The sequence below is a fragment of the Parasteatoda tepidariorum genome, chromosome 9 (assembly GCF_043381705.1).
Source record: "Parasteatoda tepidariorum isolate YZ-2023 chromosome 9, CAS_Ptep_4.0, whole genome shotgun sequence".
NCBI lineage: Eukaryota > Metazoa > Arthropoda > Arachnida > Araneae > Theridiidae > Parasteatoda > Parasteatoda tepidariorum.
Window position 1 is genome coordinate 47,622,975 of NC_092212.1, and position 21,996 is coordinate 47,644,970.

At 30.2% G+C, this 21,996-nt stretch overlaps 1 protein-coding gene across 2 annotated transcripts in view; it reads right to left on the bottom strand.

The window, feature by feature from the left end:
* The window catches only part of LOC107441121 (BAI1 associated protein 3), a 108,256-nt gene that overhangs the window by 28,244 nt on the left and 58,016 nt on the right, over positions 1-21,996 (bottom strand). For both annotated transcript variants that reach the window (XM_043046307.2, XM_043046309.2), the window contains exons 16-20: positions 15,139-15,190; positions 10,671-10,834; positions 8,474-8,597; positions 2,641-2,709; positions 1,577-1,651 (exon numbers count right to left, since the gene is read on the bottom strand). In XM_043046307.2, the coding sequence (XP_042902241.1) occupies positions 1,577-1,651; positions 2,641-2,709; positions 8,474-8,597; positions 10,671-10,834; positions 15,139-15,190 (484 nt within the window). The remainder of the gene's footprint in view (positions 1-1,576; positions 1,652-2,640; positions 2,710-8,473; positions 8,598-10,670; positions 10,835-15,138; positions 15,191-21,996) is intronic.

Consider the following 21,996-nt stretch of genomic DNA (forward strand, 5'->3'; position numbering starts at 1 on the left):
GATAGCTAAGTTTGTGTTTTAATGTATGATTTTTTGTTTTGCAAATGTGAAATGTCACTAGCCACTAAATGAAAATGACTTGTTGTTGTGGTTGTGGTTCATTTACGTCGCACTAGAGCTGCACAATGGGCTATTGGCGATGGTCTGGGAAACATCCCTGAGGATGATCCGAAGACATGCCATCACAATTCTGATCCTCTGCGGAGGGGATGGCACCCCCGCTTCGGTAGCCCGACGACCTGCACGCGAAGTCGAGCACTTTACGGTAGAAGAGTTTAACGAGGACCAATACCGCACACCCTCGGTACCTTCGCAGAATGATCCAAGTGGTCACCCTCCCGCACATTGATCGCAGTCAGTGAAGCTTGACTTCGGTGATCTGCTGGGAACCGTGTCTTAACGATCAGTACACTGCGGGACTAAATGAATAGGATACAAAACTTTATATGAAATGACGCCTTGTACCAACAGGTGGGGGCCTCCCTGGCCGAGCGGTATGTCCCACCAAACGCTGTACAAATCGTGGAGGTATCGGGTTCGAATCTGTAACCTTGGATATAATCTCGTGCTGTCCTTCTCTGCATTGTGCTATACTTCCTTCGATTGGACAAAGGTTTATTAGCCTAAATTGAGCACACAAGCCTGCAAATGTATGTAATTCCAATAAACTAGCTCTTGGTGAGGCTTTTAAAATAACGGAAATATTACCAAGATTTTTAAAACACTTTAGTTTTTAAATGTCTTTAATCCTACAAAATATTTATCAAAACTTGCACTAGTTGGCAGCCCCTTGCTTTTAATAGGGATGTAGTAGTAGTAGTAGTCCATTTACAGCGCATTAGATCTGCACAATGGGCTATTGGCGACAGTCTGGGAAGCATCCCTGAGGATGATCCGAAGACATGCCATCGCAATTTTGATCCTCGGCATATGAGATGGCACCCCCGCTTCGGTAGCTTGACGACCTGCACGCGAAGTCGAGGGACCAATACCACATCCTCGGGCCCTACTCAGACTAATCCAAGTGGTCATCCACCCACCCACTGATAGCAGTCAGTGATGATTGACTTCGGTAATCTGCTGGGAACCGTGTCTTTACGATCAGTCCACTGCGGGACACTTTCAATAGTGAAAAATGTAAACATAAAGCTCATAGCTTCATGGTGGATATGGATACGAGGACAAAAATTCTTTAGCTTTTCATCGACTAAATTTTTGTTAAAATATTTCTACCGCGTAAATAGTTAAAAAGCAAGCAGATGTCTTAGAGTTTTCAATCAGCATCTTAAACCAGTTGCAGCGTCTTTTTCAAAGGCACGTAAGAATGTGTAGTTTTCCAACATGACTCCTACTTAGACCTTTAAACAAAAAGTTTTTATAGAGTGGTCGACAATTAAAAACTGAAGTTTTCAGTATAGTTCGTACTTAAGCCAAAACATTAAAAGCCTCTCCGACAGAGTTGGAACAAAGTGGGTTTCCTATAAACTTTTGAACCAACTGACCAGCGTTTACTTGAAAATGTTAATATTGATTTTAAATAGCTTTAAGTATAAAAATTTAAATATAAATTACATACCTCAATTACTTTCATAACAAACGTAAACGATCCCGCTGGGTCAGGCCATGACAGCTGCCTCCAAAATTCCTTAATCTGTAAGAATTTTAAATTCTGGTGTCAGCATTTGTAATGATAATAATAATGATTTTATAAAAGCCAAAGTGTATTTTAAAAATCCAGAGAAATGTCAGTCGCGAAATTTCTAATTTATACTATATCGGGTGAATAAGGAATTTCACAGTATTTGTACGTCGAGCACAATAAAGTTATACTATTTCAATTATAATGTTTTTTTATTCGATTTTAAAAAAAAGTACAACTTATTTTTTCTTTTTGTTCGTGAATTTACTGGATCTTTAAAATGACTCAGAGATGAAACGGACAGTCTTTATTGAAACATTCTACTCAAGGATATTTAAATTTTGCAATTTAGTATTATAAATGAAGAGCTTGGAGGTAGAACCAGGTGAGTGTCATTTTCAGAGGGGCTCTAATCAGGGTAAGAAGGAAAAGTGGTATCCGAACTTTTTTATTATATTAGAACCTTTTACACTAATGCAAAAGGTTCTTTTAAATATAAAAGAAAGTGGTAGGGCATTACCCAACACATATTTAGTCGATAATTTTATATCACTGACTTTATAAAATTTAAATATATGTACTTACTTTTTCTCTTTTAATTAAAATAAAATAAAATTATAAATGAAATTATAAAATAAAATGAATTACTGCAACATCATTATTTATAGGTTATCAAATCTTTTGCTTTATAGAAAAAATAATTTAGCAATTCACTGGTATGCTGATTCCTTAAATATATGAATCATTCATACTTCTCTTAATTGAATAACTTTATTCTTTTAAATGAATAATCATGTCCATACCTTTTATAAAGTTATTTTAATTTATTCAAAAAGCCTTCTGATTTGTCGATAATAATATTGCCAATAAAGATTAATTATTAATTAAAAAAATAATATTGCCAATAGAGATTAATTATTAATTAGAAAAATAATATTGCCAATAAAGATTAATTATTGATTAAAAAAAGTATTATTGCCAATAAAGATTAATTATTATACCTGTACAAAGCATGTAGCTGTATCAACCGCTGAAGTACTGTGTTTCACGTAATTGTCAATGAAAGCAATCTGAAAAAAAAAATTAAATATTATACAAATTTTATTATTAATGTAATAAGCATTTTCATCTTAATGTAAAGCATATTTTAACTTTAATATTATACATTTTGATATCACTCATTTTACAATAATGAAATACACATTTTAATAAAATTGAATTAAATAAATAGTTTCTTACGAAAATATATTTAAATAATAATTAAAAAGAACTATAATTTAGCACAGAAATATCATTACACAGAGCTAAAGTATAACACGAAATTCCATTAAAAAAGAATACCATAAATCACTATGCCAATGGCATGCCTTTAAAAAGGTTTTCCTTATGTGATTAAATTGTTAAAGGCAGCTTTAACAAAGACTCAAAATCAGTTAGCACAGAAATATCATTACACAGAACTAAAATATAGCACGATATTACATTAAATAAGAATACCACAATTCACTATGCCAATGGCATGCTTTTAAATAGGTTTTCATCATGTAATTAAATTGTTAAAGTCAGCTTTAACAAAAACTCAAAATTAGTTAGAGCAGAAATATCATTACACAGAACTAAAGTGTAACACGAAATTACATTAAATAAGAATACCACAGTTCACTATGCTAATGGCATGCCTTTAAATACGTTTTCATCAGGTAATTAAATTGTTAAAGGCAGCTTTAACAAAAACTCAAAATTAGTTAGTACAGAAATATCATTACACAGAACTAAAGTATAGCACGAAATTACACTAAATAAGAATACCACAAATCATTATGCTGATGCCATGCCTTTAAATAGGTTTTCATCATGCAATTTAATTGTTAAAGGCAGCTTTAACAAAAACTCAAAATTAGTTAGCACAGAAATATCATTTCGCGGAACTAAAGTATAACACGAAATTACATTAAATAAGAATACCACAATTCACTATGCTAATGGCATGCCTTTAAATAGGTTTTCATCGAGTAATTAAATTGTTAAAGATAGCTTTAACAAAAACTCAAAATTAGCTAGCACAGAAATATCATTACACAGAACTAAAGTATAACACGAAATTACATTAAATAAGAATACCATAATTCACTATGCTAATGGCATGCCTTTAAATAGGTTTTCATCATGTAATTATATTGTTAAAGGCAGCTTTAGCAAAAACTCAAAATGAATTTTTCTTTGCAAAACACTAACCACACGATTCATTGCAGAATAGATCTCTATGATCTACAGATTACAACTGCTTAAAATTAAACGGAAGTGGGCGTTAACTTCTACATTCACTAACTTCAACACAACAGCATGTTTTATAATATGAACTTTCACTAATTGCGGATCTCTAATGTTTTTCTTAAATTTTATCTGAGCAGCCTGAAAGCTGTAAATGAAAATTCTCGCTTTCATGTATCTCAAAACACAGACGACAATAGTTAAATGAGGTAAATCGAACACTCTGAAAGGCTCAGTTTTAATGTTTTACAACGCGAAAAATCTTTTAACTTACGCAATAAAGTAAGAATAACTAAATTTATGTTTTCTGAAAAAGCTTCTGCCATTCTTCATCAAAGCGTTGTCGTTTAAAATTTTGTACTAGACACACAATATACGCATAAATCAACTTCTTAATTTTAGCAAAGTAATATATTATTTTCGACTATAAAAACTAACATTCTATCTCTATCTTACAGTGAATCCATAAATGAATGTCCTAATTTCCTGTAAGAGGTAATGTAATATTTCTTCTGATTAAATTTAACAGTTTATTTTGCAATAAACCTCTAAATTAATATCTTAATTTTAAGCAAAGTTAAGTAATATTTTTTCTAACGCTTTATCACTATCCTAATTTATGCAAGGTAATGCAATATTTTCTCTGATTAAATTCACTACTTCATCACTATCTTGCAATGAACTTTTAAATTAATGTCTTAATTTTGTGCAAGGTAAAATAATTAACGACTCAGTCACTTAAAAAAAATTGTAATTAATTTGTTCTTAAAAGAGTAATCTGTAAAAGTAATTTGTAATTCTTTTGAATTTTAAAAAGTTATAGTACAACACTAACAGAATTAACAGTTACTTAGTTAGATAGTCTTCCCATATCGTCTAATCATTCTTAAGGATGTTTTCCATAATCAAATAACGGAAATATCGATTGATAAACCGAAGAAAAACTGCATGTAAAAATGTTGCGTCTAAGTACTACATAAATGACTGTAGTACAAACCTGATAAAAAAAATGCTATGTCTAAGTTCTACATAAATGACTGTAGTACAAACCTGATATAAAAATACTATGTCTAAGTACTACATAAATGACTGTAGTACAAACCTGATATAAAAATGTTATGTCTAAGTACTACATAAATGACTGTAGTACAAACCTGATATAAAAATGCTATGTCTAAGTACTACATATATGCCTGTAGTACAAACCTGATAGAAAAATTTCAGCATTAAAAGTTAGCTTCTTGTATTAAATACAAAAATAGATATTTTAGATGTTTGGTTTCATATCCAGATAAATCTATATTTTGTTTTTGAACTAACTTTTTTTTAACATTTTTCAAACACTCTATTTGCTCTTGCTTATTCCTATACAGAATGACATTTTTCTAGTCTACACAAACCTCATGAAATTACACATTTCTAAATTATGTGAATATGTGAATAATAAAAATTCTTGAGGTTCTTTTTTGGAAGATTTTAATTTTTTTAAGTGCTCATGTTTATTTACTGTGATATTGTTATAATCATGTATAATAATAATAATAATAATGTTTTGAGCTAAAATAAAAGACAGAAAGAAAAACATGCTTACTTTTCCTTGATCAGATTTAAAGAATCACTAATTAAAATCTTGTGATGGCTATCTTACCCATCAATGTCCAGCCTTCACTTTTAAAGGCGATTAAATAAATCATTGACTCAGAGAAATCGTCTTTTCGAAATAAATTTAATTTATGAATTTATTTATTTTTTAGTTTATCAATGACGCCACATGTTTAAACTTCCGATTCGTAATGTGGCATTTGTTAAGTTCTNAGGTATAAAAACTTCTAGTGTCGACTATCACTTAGCTGGAAACTTATATATTTTATTTTTAATTTCATTTCGGTCAAAACAAGTTCATTAAAATAAATTAATAATTATATTTTGACATGAAATTAGGCCTGCCAACTTTTTCAGCTTTTCAGAAAACTTTCTTCTAGTGATAGCTAAGTTTAAGTTTTAATGTATAATTCTTTGTTTTTAAAAATTTGATTTAAATTTATTTTTTACACCATTAAATGATTCAAAAGTTTATATAAACAACACATTACTCTAGTTTGCTTATGGTGAAGCGTTTATAATGTTAAAAAAAAATTATTACAAATCGCCGAAATTTCAGTTTTCAATTGTTTATCACTCCATTTAATTTTTGCAGAAATCGTACCCTTACAAAAAAAAAAGGCGTTTTTGAAGTTGACGGATGAAAAAATGTACACCTGAGGTAGAAAATGAGGTCATGTTTTGCACTAAAAATAATCTCTTTAATAAACCTTAATTTCAACCTCATTTACAGCTCACAAAATATCAAGATCATTTGCATCTCACGAAATCATCTTCATATATAAATAACTCAGAAATAACTTTGTTTAGCTCGGGTGAAATCCCGCACACCACAAATATACGTATTTGCTTGAAGTGCAGAGAAAAAAATCCGTACACCTCAGAAACAACCTCCCTAACCTGGGTTCCTCCAAAGCAGATTTCCATCAACCTCAAAACAGCCTCAACTGTGAATAAAACAACTTCATGCAACTTGATTTTACAACTTATGATGCTGATCTTTTAAGGTTGTTTTTGAAGTCAACTTCGAATAAACCTCAAATCCACCTGGACACCTCAAAAATAACTTAAATTTCTGCAAGTGTAGTAGTTGTCACCTCTGTGAAAGTACACTATGCATTTTAGAATAATTTTTCAAATTTAAGTTATATAGTCACATTAAGTTATATAGTCACATTAAGTTATATAGTCACATTTTAAATTAGAAACTCTTCTAACGCGACAATGCCCCACCTGCCCTTTTTACGAAACTATATTTTTATATTTAAAGTGCTATATGGGAAAAATGGAAAACGTATAACCATATTTTTTTAAAAAAATAAAAGTGTTTCACATCACAGACATGCGAAAATTTAAGGCTTTAACCCTTTGATGGTTATGAACGAGTTCAGCTCGCAATCGAATCGTGCCTCATAATGCGCGCAAACGAATACCGCTCGGGAGCAAGATTTTGACCGTAATGGTTAGTAACGAGCACTACTCGCGTAGTGAAATTTTTCCCCAATGCGCACTGACGAGCTGAGCTCGTTCGCCATTATTATTCTGCATTGACTATGTTAAAAACGAAAGGTACGTAAAAACTGTTATTTATGTACTACGAATACTTTAAGAAATTTTTAAAACGCGTGAGGCGAGCTATCTACCGCATCCAGAGATGCCAACTTGCTCCGCTTTGTAAAATAGTATTTCTTAGTGATAGCGAAAGTCAAGTTACTTTCAGTTTAGTATTTTTTCCTTTAGGTAATTTTTTCACCACTAAATATCAAAAACTATAAGTAACATATGAAATGCAACTTCAAAGCAACCATCTACTGGTTACTCTATTAAAAAGTAGGCGTAACTGTCCTTCTCCAACGAAATTTACTACATAATTCACTACCACTTTATTACATACCCTCCCACTTATGAAGATTTTGAAAATAATTCTTTCTAGTGGTAGCGAACCAAAGTAGAAATTTTTAAAGCAAATGGATCTCTCATAAAACTTTTATCAGAACTTAAGAATCTAGCCATATGGCCTGCACTTTTATAAGTAGTAGTGGACAAGTTACGCCAAAATAAATTTTTTTTTAAATATTAAGACATTAATTTTGCTACCGTCTGAAAAGAAGATTTCTGAAACTACGGAAATTCCGTAGCAGTTGGAGGGTATGTATATTACATACCTGCCAACTTTTGATCCGTTCCATTATGTTTTTTCTCAGTGGTAGTGGAATAGAATTAAAATTTCAAATGTAAGCAAAAACTTTGTTATATATTAAAAGGCTTTAGCTGACCACCGTGGATAATAACGCATATTAATATATATGCTTAATTTTTTTTAAGAATAGTGGTGATCAAAATCATTTAAAAAGTAAGTTTATTAAAGAAAAAAGTAGTATATATTTACTACCACTTTAAATATAAAAATAAAATTTTACGCCAAATGCGTAAAAGTTGGCAGGTATGAATTATTATAACAATTCCAGAAGACGGAGAAGTTGGCATCGCCAGAGAAGGGTGACATTTTCGGAAGAACGGCGGTGGAAAACCGCTGTCACTTTCGACTACTGTTTGCACGTAATACTGCGCGAATTAATGAAACGAAAACTGCTCATTTCCCTGACCGTCAAAGGGTTAATACGCATTAAACATGATGATATATTATTAAACTATGAAAAAAACGGGACGTAAAGTACTTAACAACGTTTCTTCTCAAAAAGGAACTTTACAAGTTTTACTATTTTTAATATAAAATGTTAGAATTGAAATAAAAACAATTCTTTATGTTTATCTATCAATACACAAGAGCAAAAGTAAGCACAAGAAAGAAAAATTAAAATTTTGATACGTTAGTATTTACCGAATTTGAAAGTATTCAACAATAATAAAGGAGAGTTTATCTACGTTTTTTAATTATAGTAAGTTAATTTTAAACAAAAAGGATATATCAAGAACTTATAAAAACAGCGAAAAGTATACCTTGTCTAACTCAACAGCTTTTTTAATCCGAATCAGAGATTTAGTTGAAGCAACAACGAACCAGTGGTTAACTGCATCTTTAAACCATAGGTGATAGTTAACCAATGTTAAATTCTTTCTCTCACTAAATAAAAAAAAAACATGATATACATACATTAATAAATATATTACAAAGAATTTAATGTAACGTAAGCAAGGTTCCCAGGTTTTGCAGTTAAAAGTAGAGACAAAAATGAAACAGATATCGATATTTTAATACATCTCATACCGTCACTAAGGGAACTATATCTGTATGAGAATTCTTGCCAGTCAGATCTTTAAATGTTAGTAGTTTCTTAAAAAAGAGGAAATTTCCACTAGTATTGCGTAAATTTACGACAACTATTATAAATGTTTGAGACCCACGGGAACCCTGTATAAATGCAAATACTGGTAAATTGCTGGTAAATTTACAAAGACAAAGAAGAAATAAAAAAAAAAAATTTGAATTACTCAATTTTCGTAGATTTTGCTTTCGTTTTCGGGTAAGTAGCATTGTGATTGACTAAATCAGCGAGTACAAACGTCGGAAAAAGGCCTAAGGCAAATTTTTTTGCACCTTAAAATACGGAGAAAATTGCTTTAGAATTAAAAATACAACTAAAATATACAANAAAAAAAAAAAAAAAAAAAAAAAAAAAAAAAAAAAAAAAAAAAAAAAAAAAAAAGAAAGAAAAAAGAAACCAAAACAAGTATCTAAGTAAGTGTAAGTAAAGTAAGTTAAAGTAAGTAAAAAAATAAGTTAATTGATAAATGTAATTATTGTTAAGAATTAAGAATTTCAATTTCATTGAGAAACTTCGTTGACATTTACAGCAGAGGATAATGCGGAAATGCACTAACAAAACTAGAAAAGTGAAATGACGCTTCGATGCCGTAAAACCTTATCATTTAAAAGATGGAGGCGAATTTAAAAATGATACATTGATTGGAATGATAATGACTTTCAATACAGCTACTGCGCAAAAGAAAAAAAAGTACTTTAGTACTTTTAAAATATATCAGGAGATCTGTGCAATGAAACATCGACTACAACTGAAAGACACTAGTTCATAAAGTTTGCCCAGATTACTTAAAAATCGAACCCATAACTTCTTCTGTTCATTTTGTTTGCTTGCATAACTTCCATTATAAAATTCATGAAAAAAATTGCCTTACTTTTTATTTAAATAATTGATATATAATACTGCGTAGAGGTCAAGACTGTGAAAAATCGGTAGGAAACAAAGAATAGACAGATTAGTCAACACCAGACTAGCAAACAAAAATTAAGCAGACATTATCTATACATAATAATAAAAGCAGCTGTGTGTGTGTGTGTGTGTGTGTCTGTAATCACAATATATTGCCCCAGAAGCCTCGCCCAGGCACGAAACTCGGCACATAATTGTGTTTTGACATAATGAAGAAGTATTTTTTTTCTTTTTCAAAAATTTGGATTAGTTATTTAGTTATCAGTCATTTTGTAAGTCTATGCTNACTAATAAAATGCAGAAAAAAAAAAATTTCAATTTCAATGATTTTATTTGATTAAAAATTTCAATTTCATTGAGAAACTTCATTGACATTTACAGCAGAGGATAATACGGAAATACTCTAACAAAGCTAGAAAAGTGAAATGATGCTACTATGCCGCAAAATCTTCTCATGTAAAAGTTGGAGGTGAATTTAAAAATTATGAATGATAATGGCCTTTAATACAGCTACTGTGCAAAGGAAAGAAAAAAGTACTTTGGTACTTTTAAAATATATCGGGAAATCTTTGCAATAATTATGCATCGGAGGGCAACCTTTATGTCTTATCTGGTTAATTTTTATGAAATCAAATCCTCAAAATTGTGAAATCAAAGGATTTAAATATCAATTAAGAGTAGAACTACTACTGAAAGACTCTACACCAGCTTATAAAGTTTGTCTAGATTACTTAAATATCGTATTCATAAGCCTAAGCGCATAACTTCATTATAAAATGCAGGAAAAATATTGTCTTACTTTTTATTTAAATAATTGATACATTGATGCGTAGAGGTCAAGACTGCGAAAAATCGATAGGAAACAAAGAATAGACGGATTAATCAACATCAGATTAGCAAACAAAAATTAAGCAGACATTATATTTAATAAAAATTGTCAAATTAATGAGATAATATGTTCTTACTCAGATGGTATGTTATCTTTGAATTTGATAAACTCTTGAAGAGCCATATATAATTCAAACATAGCTGTTGTTTGCACCATATAATCAGAATCAATTTTATCATCAGGTTCAGCATCTACAGTACTGCATGCATCCTGTATTTTGCAACCTATAATATCTCCCACCTAAAAGATCATAAAATCACAGGTTGAAATTATCTAGTAGTAAAAATATGTATTTAAATTATTTCAAATATGTAGCTAAATTATTGTGTTGGTGTTGTAAGCTAATTGAATAATCTGGTGCTTTACAAACAACCACAGTCATTTGGAAATAATGCGTTTAGCTTATTAAAAAAGTAATCAGGATTTTCTAATCACCTTGATATATTTTAGGTTTATTGTAATAAGCCAATATACTTTTCGGCTAAGCAGAAAATATTAATTCCCTGTTGAATTAGCCTGAGTTCTTTCAGGCACTTTTTCAAAGACCGAGTAGAGAAGATGTTGTGAATAGTGTTTCAGAGTAGTGGAGTTTTATTGCAAATACTCTTTTTTAAAGACTTGTTGAAAGGCCTAAGCGAATTCTGTCAGATTGAGTAATCCTTCGTACATTTTAAATAAGTTTAAGGGTCCCTTGATAAAATTTGCAACAGGCACGTCTGTAGTATTCTATGGTGACCATAGAAATTTATATGGCAAGATGTCTTAAGCCTATGGTAACCATAAAAATTTGTATGATATTTTACGACGGCACACCAGAGCCTTATGATATGATTAAAGGGAATTTAGGCATATTTAGGCTAATAACAAAATAAAGGTTAGGCATATGGTAAGGATAAGTTAGGATAAGTAATTTAGGCATATGGCAAAATAAAGGAACACTATACTCATGCGTCATTCCTATGGCAGAGTGAATATGGCTGCAGAAGGAAGAAGCCGTGTTTAACTGCAACTCCATTGATGCAGCTCAGTTTTGATCCATGAGAGTAAACCAATCCATCAAAAACAATAATACTTTTCAATAAAGTTCGCTCAGTTTTCAGAAATGTATGGTTATTTAAAATCATTTTCGATTATTTCCACCAAAAAACTGCGTTTGAACTTCTAAAATTTACGCCGATGACAATGCATGTGCGTGAGGTCAAAACTTTCTAAAAACTCAGAAAGTTTTTTTATTTAATTTATTTTTATTTAATTTAATAAAATATTTATATATTATTATTTTTTTCGAATTTCTGACTAAATTAAACTTTATGAAACTTCAGAACTTCCTGAAAACATTCTTAATTTCACGAAATTAATCCTCATTCTTAAACTTCATGAAATTAATTATAATCCTACTAGTTTAAACGACATTTTTCTAAGTTTTTGAACTTATTCTATTTTATAAACAACTTGATAATCTAGAACAAAATTAGTGTTCAATCTTTGATGTTGTGACTGATTTTAGATTAATGAAAAGTAGAGAACCAACAAATCTGTAAGTCCATGACATTTTATTTTTTTCATAAACTCAGTTTACCTTTATTGTTTTCTAATTAATTTTTGTAATTATCCTTGTATTGTCCAGAAAGTTTTTTTGTTTTCTTACATAATTATTGCTTTTTTCTCATAGGTTCAATAACTTAATCTCTCACCTTAAATATTCTTGTAGTTTAATCATTCTTGTGCAAAGCCCCAGGTAAAGTAAAAAAGTCTTCAGTATTTTTTAATCTACCTGACATTTTTCAGGTTTGCTACATTTAGCCTTTGTGCCCCTGAAGAAAATTTGTCATAAAAAATTCCATAAAATATTTCTATGGAGGTTTTTGCCTATGGAACAATTTTTTATCATACGTCTATGGTAAATTTTTGCCATACCTGTGTGGGAAATGTGTTGCGTGTGATGGACTTTCATACGGCTGTGATGAAATGTTGCCATAGCCCATTGAAGAATTTAATCAATAGCTATAGCACACCATAGTCTTATGGCAAAAATTTGCTGCATAAAAAAATACCATGGGAAATCTCAATGTGGTTTTACCGATGGTAAATTTTTACTATACACATTTCCCACACATGTATGGCAAAAATTTACCACAGACGTATGATAAAAAAATGTTCCATTGGCAAAAACCTCCATAGAAATATTTTATGGAATTTTTTATGACAAATTATCCTAAGGGGCACAAAGGCTGAATGTAGCAAACCTAAAAAATATTAGGTAGGTTAAAAAATACTGAAGACTTTTCTACTTTACCTGGTGCACTGCAAAATTTTGGTAGCATTTGAAAAGCACAGTATTTTTCAATTAGCCTACGACATATTAAATTAGCCTACGACAATTAGCCTACGACATAATTAGAATTTTTCCTATTGCTATTGCAAAGAATTGTTGATTAAGAAATTCTTCCCCGTAGAGGAAATGTAGAACTATTTAGATCCGAAAATACACTTATTGAATTCTGCATTGTAAGTTTTGTGGATTACCTTCACTGTTCAAAACTAATACTTCACGAGAAAGAATCTGCACTTTTTTTTACCTTAAGACAATGAAAATTCAATAGAATAACATAATATTACAGTGAGAAAATATAATATAAAACATGCAAGACTTTAAAAGTAATCAATGTTAGTAAATCGAATATTAGAAAAAGATAAACAAACCGAATAGCAGGTGTCTGATTGTAGTTTCCTTGAAAGCTCCTCTGACAGCTTTTTAATAAAATTCAGAAAGTTAAATTAAGTGGTCAAATAATTTTCTATACATCTGTAGTTTTTAGAAAAAAATAGAGGTAACGGACATTTTTAAAAATTGAATTAGGATTAAATTCGTTTATAGAGTAATCGTTTTATGTTTGAAAGATTGCCAAATTTGCCAATTAGTCTCGAGAGTATCAAAGATACCAACTGGTCCGGACACGCCAAAACAATTAAAAAAGCGGTAAATAACTTCAAAGTAAATTTTGCAAATATTTGACTAATTTTGCCTGCTTTTTAAAAAGTAGAGCATGACATTACTGTTCATAACTGGTGAATTATATAAGCCTACAAATTATTTAAAAATAGCGGTGGATAAAAATCTACTAAATTCAATTTATTAAACCAAGGACCACAATTGATAAACTACCACTTTAAAATATATATTTGCTGTCCGGAGCAAGTTGGCATCTCTGGAGTATGAACTAGTAAAATTACGCTAGTAATTACGATTCAAAATTTTAAACTTGTTTTTTTTCGTTAACTTAGAATTGCCAGTTATTGTGGACCAGATTCCTGTTAAAAATAAAAAAAGCGGTTGGTAAGTTACAATATTTTTTAACAGTTCATGAATGAAACAATGTTTCTTTAAATACCAAGGCGTGTATAAATTCAAGTGATTAGATTTAGTAGTTAATATACTGAGCCTTGTATATATTTTTAAATATGGTGTGAAAGCGTGTATTTAAACAGAGCTGCAAATATTTTCTCATTTTCAAAGAACGGTTTCTAAATTGTAATATATTTTCTGAGTGGTAGAATTTATTTTAAAAATTATGTTGAGGAGACGTGGTGGTTCAGGGGTTAGTGCGATTGCTCGAAATAGTTAATAGAGTTGCCGGAGTTCAAATCCCAGCGATGCCAGGTCTATACGAATTCTACATCCGGCTCGAGCCGAGCATAGGGCTGACGTGAAATATCCTCAGTGGTAGACGGATCCTTAGTGGTTAGAATCCCTTTGCCGTCAAGCTACCCGATGGAGGTTTTCGTTTTTTCTCTCTCCATGTAACGCAAATGTGGGTTAGTCCCATTAAAAATTCCTCAGCGAAGATAAATTTCTCCCTATACTTGATCCAGGATTTTCTCGTCTTCTAGATTAGGTTCAAAATTAAAAGGTAATGAAGTTGGTATTCGTAAACTCAATTTTGGTTCAACGATTATCAAATATAAATTATGTTTACTCTAGTTATACACAGCACGAAAAAACACTACACGATCTAATTCATAATTAAAATTTTTTTTTTTTTATGATTTACTGAAAAATATTTTTGCACGCTAAAACTTTATGAACTGAGCTATAAAGTAACGTTAAATTACATAACATAAAACATAATTAAAACTACTTAAAACATCTGCTGCTACCTTTTCAAATTCTCCAGAAAGTGGCTCACCCTAAACTACTACGAAATTACCATCGTTGGTGATATATTCTCTTTTACTGGCTTATGGGCTATAAAAATTTAATCGTGCGACCATACATTTATCCGTTTAAATTAGTTGTGTTCAGGGAACTACAAAATTATTCTAATTTTAATTTATTAAAATATGAATACATTACTCTTGCTACAGCTAGAAAATAATATTTTCCGAAAATACGAAGAATCCGTAGTGCCTCTGCTAAACCATTTTTTTTTCAATCATCTGATCTGACCCCATTTTGAATTAAAGAAATGGTGAGTAGGAAAAACTACATTTAAAAGTACATTTTTTATACATAAAATTGCGGAAATAAATAATTATATACATACCATTTTTTCTAATTGCTTATAAACAACTATTGAATACGATACACCAGCAATACTGAAACAAAAAGAATTAGAATTACATAACTAACTTTCTTTAACCTAAAATTAAAGATAGATAAAAGCATTTATAAAAAAATAAGTTTAGGTTAAATTAGAAAAAAAAACCTTTCTCATATTTTACTCTTCATAATCTTTCTCCAAAAACTGTAACTACATATCTAAATATATTTTGACTAATCATTCTAAATAATTAAATGTACTTAGATAAGGCTCATTTTGAGAAAAAGTAAAACCTATTAATTCATTGTATGTTATTATTTCAATCCAGAATACAAAACAAATAGAGGTTTTAGTTATGCATCGTTACATAACGTATTTCATTTATAATATTTATATAATATTCCAAATGACACGAACTTATGCATAAAAAAATGTTAACTTGAGTAAATTCAATTCATAACGTAAAACCTCGTATTTTGCTCAGTCATTTTTTTAGGACATAATAATTTACTGCTACATTTAGGTTACAAATTATTGTTATTTAGCTGCTGCTGATAATCCGTGAAATGACGAATTTTTTTCACCTGGATATGCGTTAACGTGAAAAAGGAAAAGCTTTCTCAATCGTAGAACAACATTAACTACTGTGAATATTATTGTAGGTCAAAACATTCTTCGAGCAAATTTGTCAAATTAAAATAAAAATTCAGATCTGTACATGTTAATAAATTTTCTATTTGTTAATAAATTTTCCATTTTTCTATTTGCTAATAAACTTATTTAAATCAGCTTAATGATACGTATTTCAACATCGCTATAATATGTTTATTATGTTGTTGTTGTTGTATGTTGCTGTTATGTTGTTATATAATTATTTATGCTTTTATATAGAATTGTTTTTATGAAATAATTAATTTGGCAAATATGGTTGACAAAACGTTTTGTACAGCCTTAGCAGGGGTCTATCCGGACATTTTGTAAAAGGTCCGTTTTTGTAAAAATGGGAAAAAATTACTCGTAATTTGTGAATATAAAATAATCGTTAAGTTACATTCTTTCAACCAGGGTCCTGCTTTTGTGAATTTGTGCAAATAGGGTCCTGTTATTGCAAAAAACTTTTTCAATGAGTTTTTAAATTGTAAAAAGATACAAGATTATGCTCAACACTGTAAAATTATAATAAAAAAATTAATTAATTTTAAAAGATAAACAGCAATTGCTGCTACTAAATTAGAGATGCAACATACAAATATTTGGTATTTAGCCTATACTGCTGAAGGCAGAATATTCATTTCGGACGAATAAAGGAAGAAGCGTCGGCCGAAGACAAAGTTCGTTTACATCTGTCTTTCTCTCCCCCCCCCCCGGGAAGGGTTTATTTGATTAACAAAACAATAATGAAGATAAACAAATTTGTGAAGGGAAAAGAAAAATTATTTTGTGAAGGGTTCGTTTTTATGAAAAGATATTTTGCGAAGGGTTCGTTTTCGGACTCAAATTTCTTCTAAGCAGACCCCTGCTGAGGTCAAAGTAAAAATTATAGTATAGAATGTACGGACCATATTTGAGAGCCTGGTTTTTAAGTGATAGAACTCCATTTTTATTTGTTTTGAGGTACAAAAGCTTTAATTCTAACTAATATGGTATATTTTTTGGCGCGATTTTTGAAGTTCTCTGTTTCAAAAATGAAAGCCAATGTATATGAAAGCCAGACTAACTCCATTTGTAGCAACACGTGAAGTTAGACTACTGTTCAAATACGGCCTCCATTTAGCACGTTCACGTCGGAAAAAGAATTAGCCTACGACATAATTAGAATNAGATAATATTCGGGAGGAGTTAATCTATTCTCAACTATAACAATTCATTGTAAGGAAATTTATCACGGCGAAGAAGCAATTCAATATAAAAATTGCATCCGTTAAAAACAATTGGTAGTTATGGATTTCTATTATTTCCGAAAAAAAAACTAAAAAATGAAATTTATTGTTACCAGTTTTTACTCCGGTGCGGTGCCAAAATGAAACAATCTAGCGTGACCCACCGGTGGGTCACCCCGGCGTGAACGTATTAAAGCCGTCTCTCTTCTAAAGATATTTTAATGCTAAAAAAAAACTTAAAACTCATAAAAAAAACTCATAAACTTATTAATGAGTTTTTATCATTACACGGCAAAAACACTGTTTAAATGAACTACACATGATAAACTATTAAAAACGCTGCATACCACATTGTCCTGAAATTATATTTGCAGGTGATAAAACAACGAGTAGAAAGAGGAGGGTTTACTAAAACTTTCTAACCAATCCAAACAACGTTTGTCAAAAGGACATTGTACAGATTTCACATGCTAGAAAATGTTAATTGCAACTCAATAGAAATAGCTTCATTTGCTAAAGAATTATACTTGCCACTTTTGTTCTTCTTACGTACGCATACACAAGGTAAACTTGTAATTTGAATTTATATTCTTTTTATTGTTCACTATATTAAGCGTGCAAAGTGGTGTGTTTCAGTAAATTCAACGTTAAAATATTTGCTTCCACTCAAGTAGTTATGCTGTATCTACAGTGAAAGAGTAGTTGACAAGTTAAAAATAAAGGTAAAACTCTATAGATTTTAGTTTTTAAAATTAAAAGCTCTTTTATCTTAAAGCTCCTTAATTTTTCATGTAAATAATACTACTAGTATAAATACATACTGCACTACTCGTACAATATGACGAAATGGTAAAGACGCAAGATGGTATATTGTTTTGTTTCGCTTTTTTCTTTTAAATTTTCGAAATATATGAATGGTGTTTTATTTAAAATATACTGCGGCAAATATAGTATGATCAAGTAAAAAAAAATATAAAAAAATGAATAACATGGAGCAATTGTAAAAGATATGCCTTGGTACGCATTAATTCAGTGAAGAAGTCAATATATATTTAATTGCAATTCATATTTGATTACAATATATATTGATTGCAATATATATTTTTCCTCGGAATAGATAGGTTATCAGCATGCTCAGTATACATTGAATAAAATCAATTTGCCTAATTTTGTCATCTAAAAGTATTGTAAATATGTTTTTTGAATGTAAGGTGATAGATGTTGTACTTGCTTAAGAAAATAATAATTTTGATCTGACTTACCATTAAGTGTGGTGTTACGCTTAGTTTTAATGTATTGAATAAAGACATTTTATTTTATTAAAAATTTTATGCCTTACAATTCAAAATTTTTTCGACTATTATTAAATAAAATAGTAAAAAATAATAAATATTTACTTAAATTTATTTTCTTTGGACAAACGAATTTTATAGTTCTGTGCTAAAATATTTCAATTCGCTTAAAATGTTCTCGAAATATCGAGAAATTGGCAAAAAACAAAATTAACATTACGGAGTTCAAACTATGGGAGCCATATTTCCCAGATTGCGGCTACCCATTATATTTTGGAGGTAAGAAACCCGAATCCGTTTAAAAAAAAAGGTACGCTCACTCAGAGAAAGTGAGTTTTTGTGTCTGCTTTCGTAACTTAAGATATCACCTGCACTTATTAATTATTATATTTAGACACCATTTGAGAACACCCTTCCCTTTTGGGACGGGAGATTCAGAAAAGCATTCGTACAAAATCAGGATCAGGATGTTATTAAATAAAAAACGGTAACTTAAATGTAGTCGTTTCTAATTTGACAGACTTACTTTGCTTTCACTTTAATTATTGTTAGTTTAATCATATATATAATCAACGTTATTTCAAAATACAACTATATCGAAACTGATATAGGTCTCTTCCTGATCACACGGAGACAAAGTCTTGAAGGATGATGCTCTACTGATGTTCTCTTCTCCCTTGTGATGCCGGTTATGTCGAATTGATGCTGATTATCCTGAACTTTACGAGGTGAGTGATACTTATCTTGATCTCGTCAGATTCTGGAGTCGGGAGAGATAATNAAATATCACAGATTAAGCTCGTATTTCATGTATATCCATCTAATCATGGCTGTATTCATTTTTCAATGGCAATTAATGTAAATCTCCGATCAAGTTTGTACATACTTCTAATCATGGTTACTTTATTATAATGTTACCACATTGTTACATAATTCAAAATGTTTTATTCACTGTATATAATTTTCATGATGAATGGGGTAGGGGACGCTGCGCGGCCTAGGCACCCAGTTTTGCTTAAATAAAGAAAGAAAAGAAAGAAATACAACTAAATAGTTTTATTTTGACCAAAGTAATGGTGAGTTAAATAAATCAAACAATTATAACTCCGTCCACAAATAAACCGCTAAAGAATTACTCTGATTACCAGTTTTATCTTTTTACCCTGATTGATACTGATTTATGCTGGCACGTATTTGTGACAGTCGGCGCGAGAGGGTTAAAATTGAGTCCAGGAATGTGAATATCCGATCATTAGATGAGAAGTTATTACAAGTGGTCCGTTTTTTTCCGGTGCACTGTTCATAAAAATTACAATTAACCCCATTTACTTTGGCAATTTTAGGGATTTCAAATTTGCCTCATGCAAGGCGAGGTAAATATCATTAAGAAAGCAAAGTAGTAAAACATAATTTTTAGGTTATTGCTTAAATAGTTATATTTTTAAGTCAGTTGTGGTAATATGTTACTCTCCAATTGTATTTTATTTAGTTTTTTTTTTTAACAAATGACACTTAAAAATTCCATATGAAAAAAATAAAAAGAAATTAATTAACGCATGAAACGACTATGATAAATTTGTGTAAGTTTCAGGTGTTATATTTCAATCAATAAAACGATTACAACAAAACTAGACGCCAATAATTTATTTCAGAATCCTTCATTTTCCAATAGAATGTGATATCATTTGGTGTTTGGAATCTTTACGCTTTTAATTCCCTCGAATAAAATTATATCAGTATTCGAAAATATACAGTATACAAAAATGTCACAATTCAAAGTATACAAAAATTTAAAATGTCACAATTTTGCAATTTATATAATACAAACTAATATGATACTAATATTTACAAATTATAGGATTGAAATAATTCATGAATATTTACTAAAAGGCCCTTTGTGTAAAAAAGTGAACAAATAACTGAGAATCAATTTTTGCAGGATAGATGTTTTATTCAATTTAGTACTTTTATACCTTAAAGCTATAAAAATCAGCTTTTACAATTGTTGTTTAAGACTTTCTGTGCAAGTTAACAATTTCTTTTTACTTACTATGTAGCTTCGAATCTATTAAATGGGTCGAATGTTCATCGCGAAATGTATAATGAAGTTTCAAATGCCTAATAGATAAATTATTCTTTTAAAAATCATATTCTTTCTTCACACCACGAAAAAAAGAATGTGAATTTTTTTTAAACTAGTACCTTTTAGTTTGTTAGATAAGTAGGCGTTATAAGTGCTACTACTTAATATCCTTTGGAGGTTATTCCATCAAAGATGGTTTGGTCATCAGGGACAGTAAAAAAAATGAAATGAATGTGAAATCTTTTTAACTAGTACCATTGAGTTTATTAATTGGATTGGCACTTTTTAGGGCTACAACAAGGTATGCGTTGATTTAATGGTTCCCTCAAAGATGGTTTGATCATCAGAGATGGTTAAAAAAATCAAATCAATGATAAATTTTGATAACTAGTACCATTGAGTTTGTTAATTTGATTGACATTTATAAGTGCTACAACAAAGTACGCTCTGATTAAATTGATCCATCAAAGATGGTTTAGTCATCAGCGATAGTAAAAAAAAATCAAATCAATGTGAAATCCTTTTCACTAGTACCATTCAGTTTGTTAATTTGATTGATATTTTTTACTGCTTCAACAAAGCGTGCGATGCACGAATGGTTCCCACATTTAACATTTTAATTGCTACAACAAAGTATGCGTTGATTAAATTGATCCATCAAAGATGGTTTAGTCATCAGCGATAGTAAAAAAAATCAAATCAATGTGAAATCTTTTTCACTAGTACCATTCAGTTTGTTAATTTGATTGATATTTTTTAGTGCTTCAACAAAGCGTGCGTTGCACGAATGGTTCCCACATTTAACATTTTAATTGCTACAACAAAGTATGCGTTGATTAAATTGATCCATCAAAGATGGTTTCGGTCATCAGCGATAGTAAAAAAAATCAAATCAATGTGAAATCCTTTTCACTAGTACNATTGAGTTTGTTAATTTGATTGACATTTATAAGTGCTACAACAAAGTACGCTCTGATTAAATGGTTCCATCAAAGATGGTTTAGTCATCAGCGATAGTCAAAAAAATCAAATCAATGTGAAATCCTTTGCACTAGTACCATTCAGTTTGTTAATTTGATTGATATTTTTTAGTGCTTCAACAAAGCGTGCGTTGAATGAATGGTTCCCACATTTAACATTTTAATTGCTACAACAAAGCATGCGTTGATTGAATTGATCCATCAAAGATGGTTTTGGTCATCAGCGATGGTTGAAAAATCAAATTAATATAAAATCTTTTTAACTAGTAGCATTCAGTTAGTTAATTTGTTTGCCTCTTTTTAGAGCTGCAACAAAGTATGCGTTAATCAAATGGTTTCATCCAAGATGGTTTTGTTATCAGAAAACAAACAAAACAAACAAAATCAATTTGAAAATCTTTTTACCTAGTACCTTTGAGATAAGTGAACGATTTTATTTCCGTTAGCGTTATACATTTAATTGAATTATGTGCAATACGAGTTTTTCTAAGTGTGCTACTACAAATGAGAAATTGAATTATGCTCACTTGTTATGTTTATGTTGTATTTTAATCTCTTTCCAATAAAACTGTCTGAGAATGTTGAAATCAAGTCATCAGAGATTGTAATAAGAAAGAAAAAATATT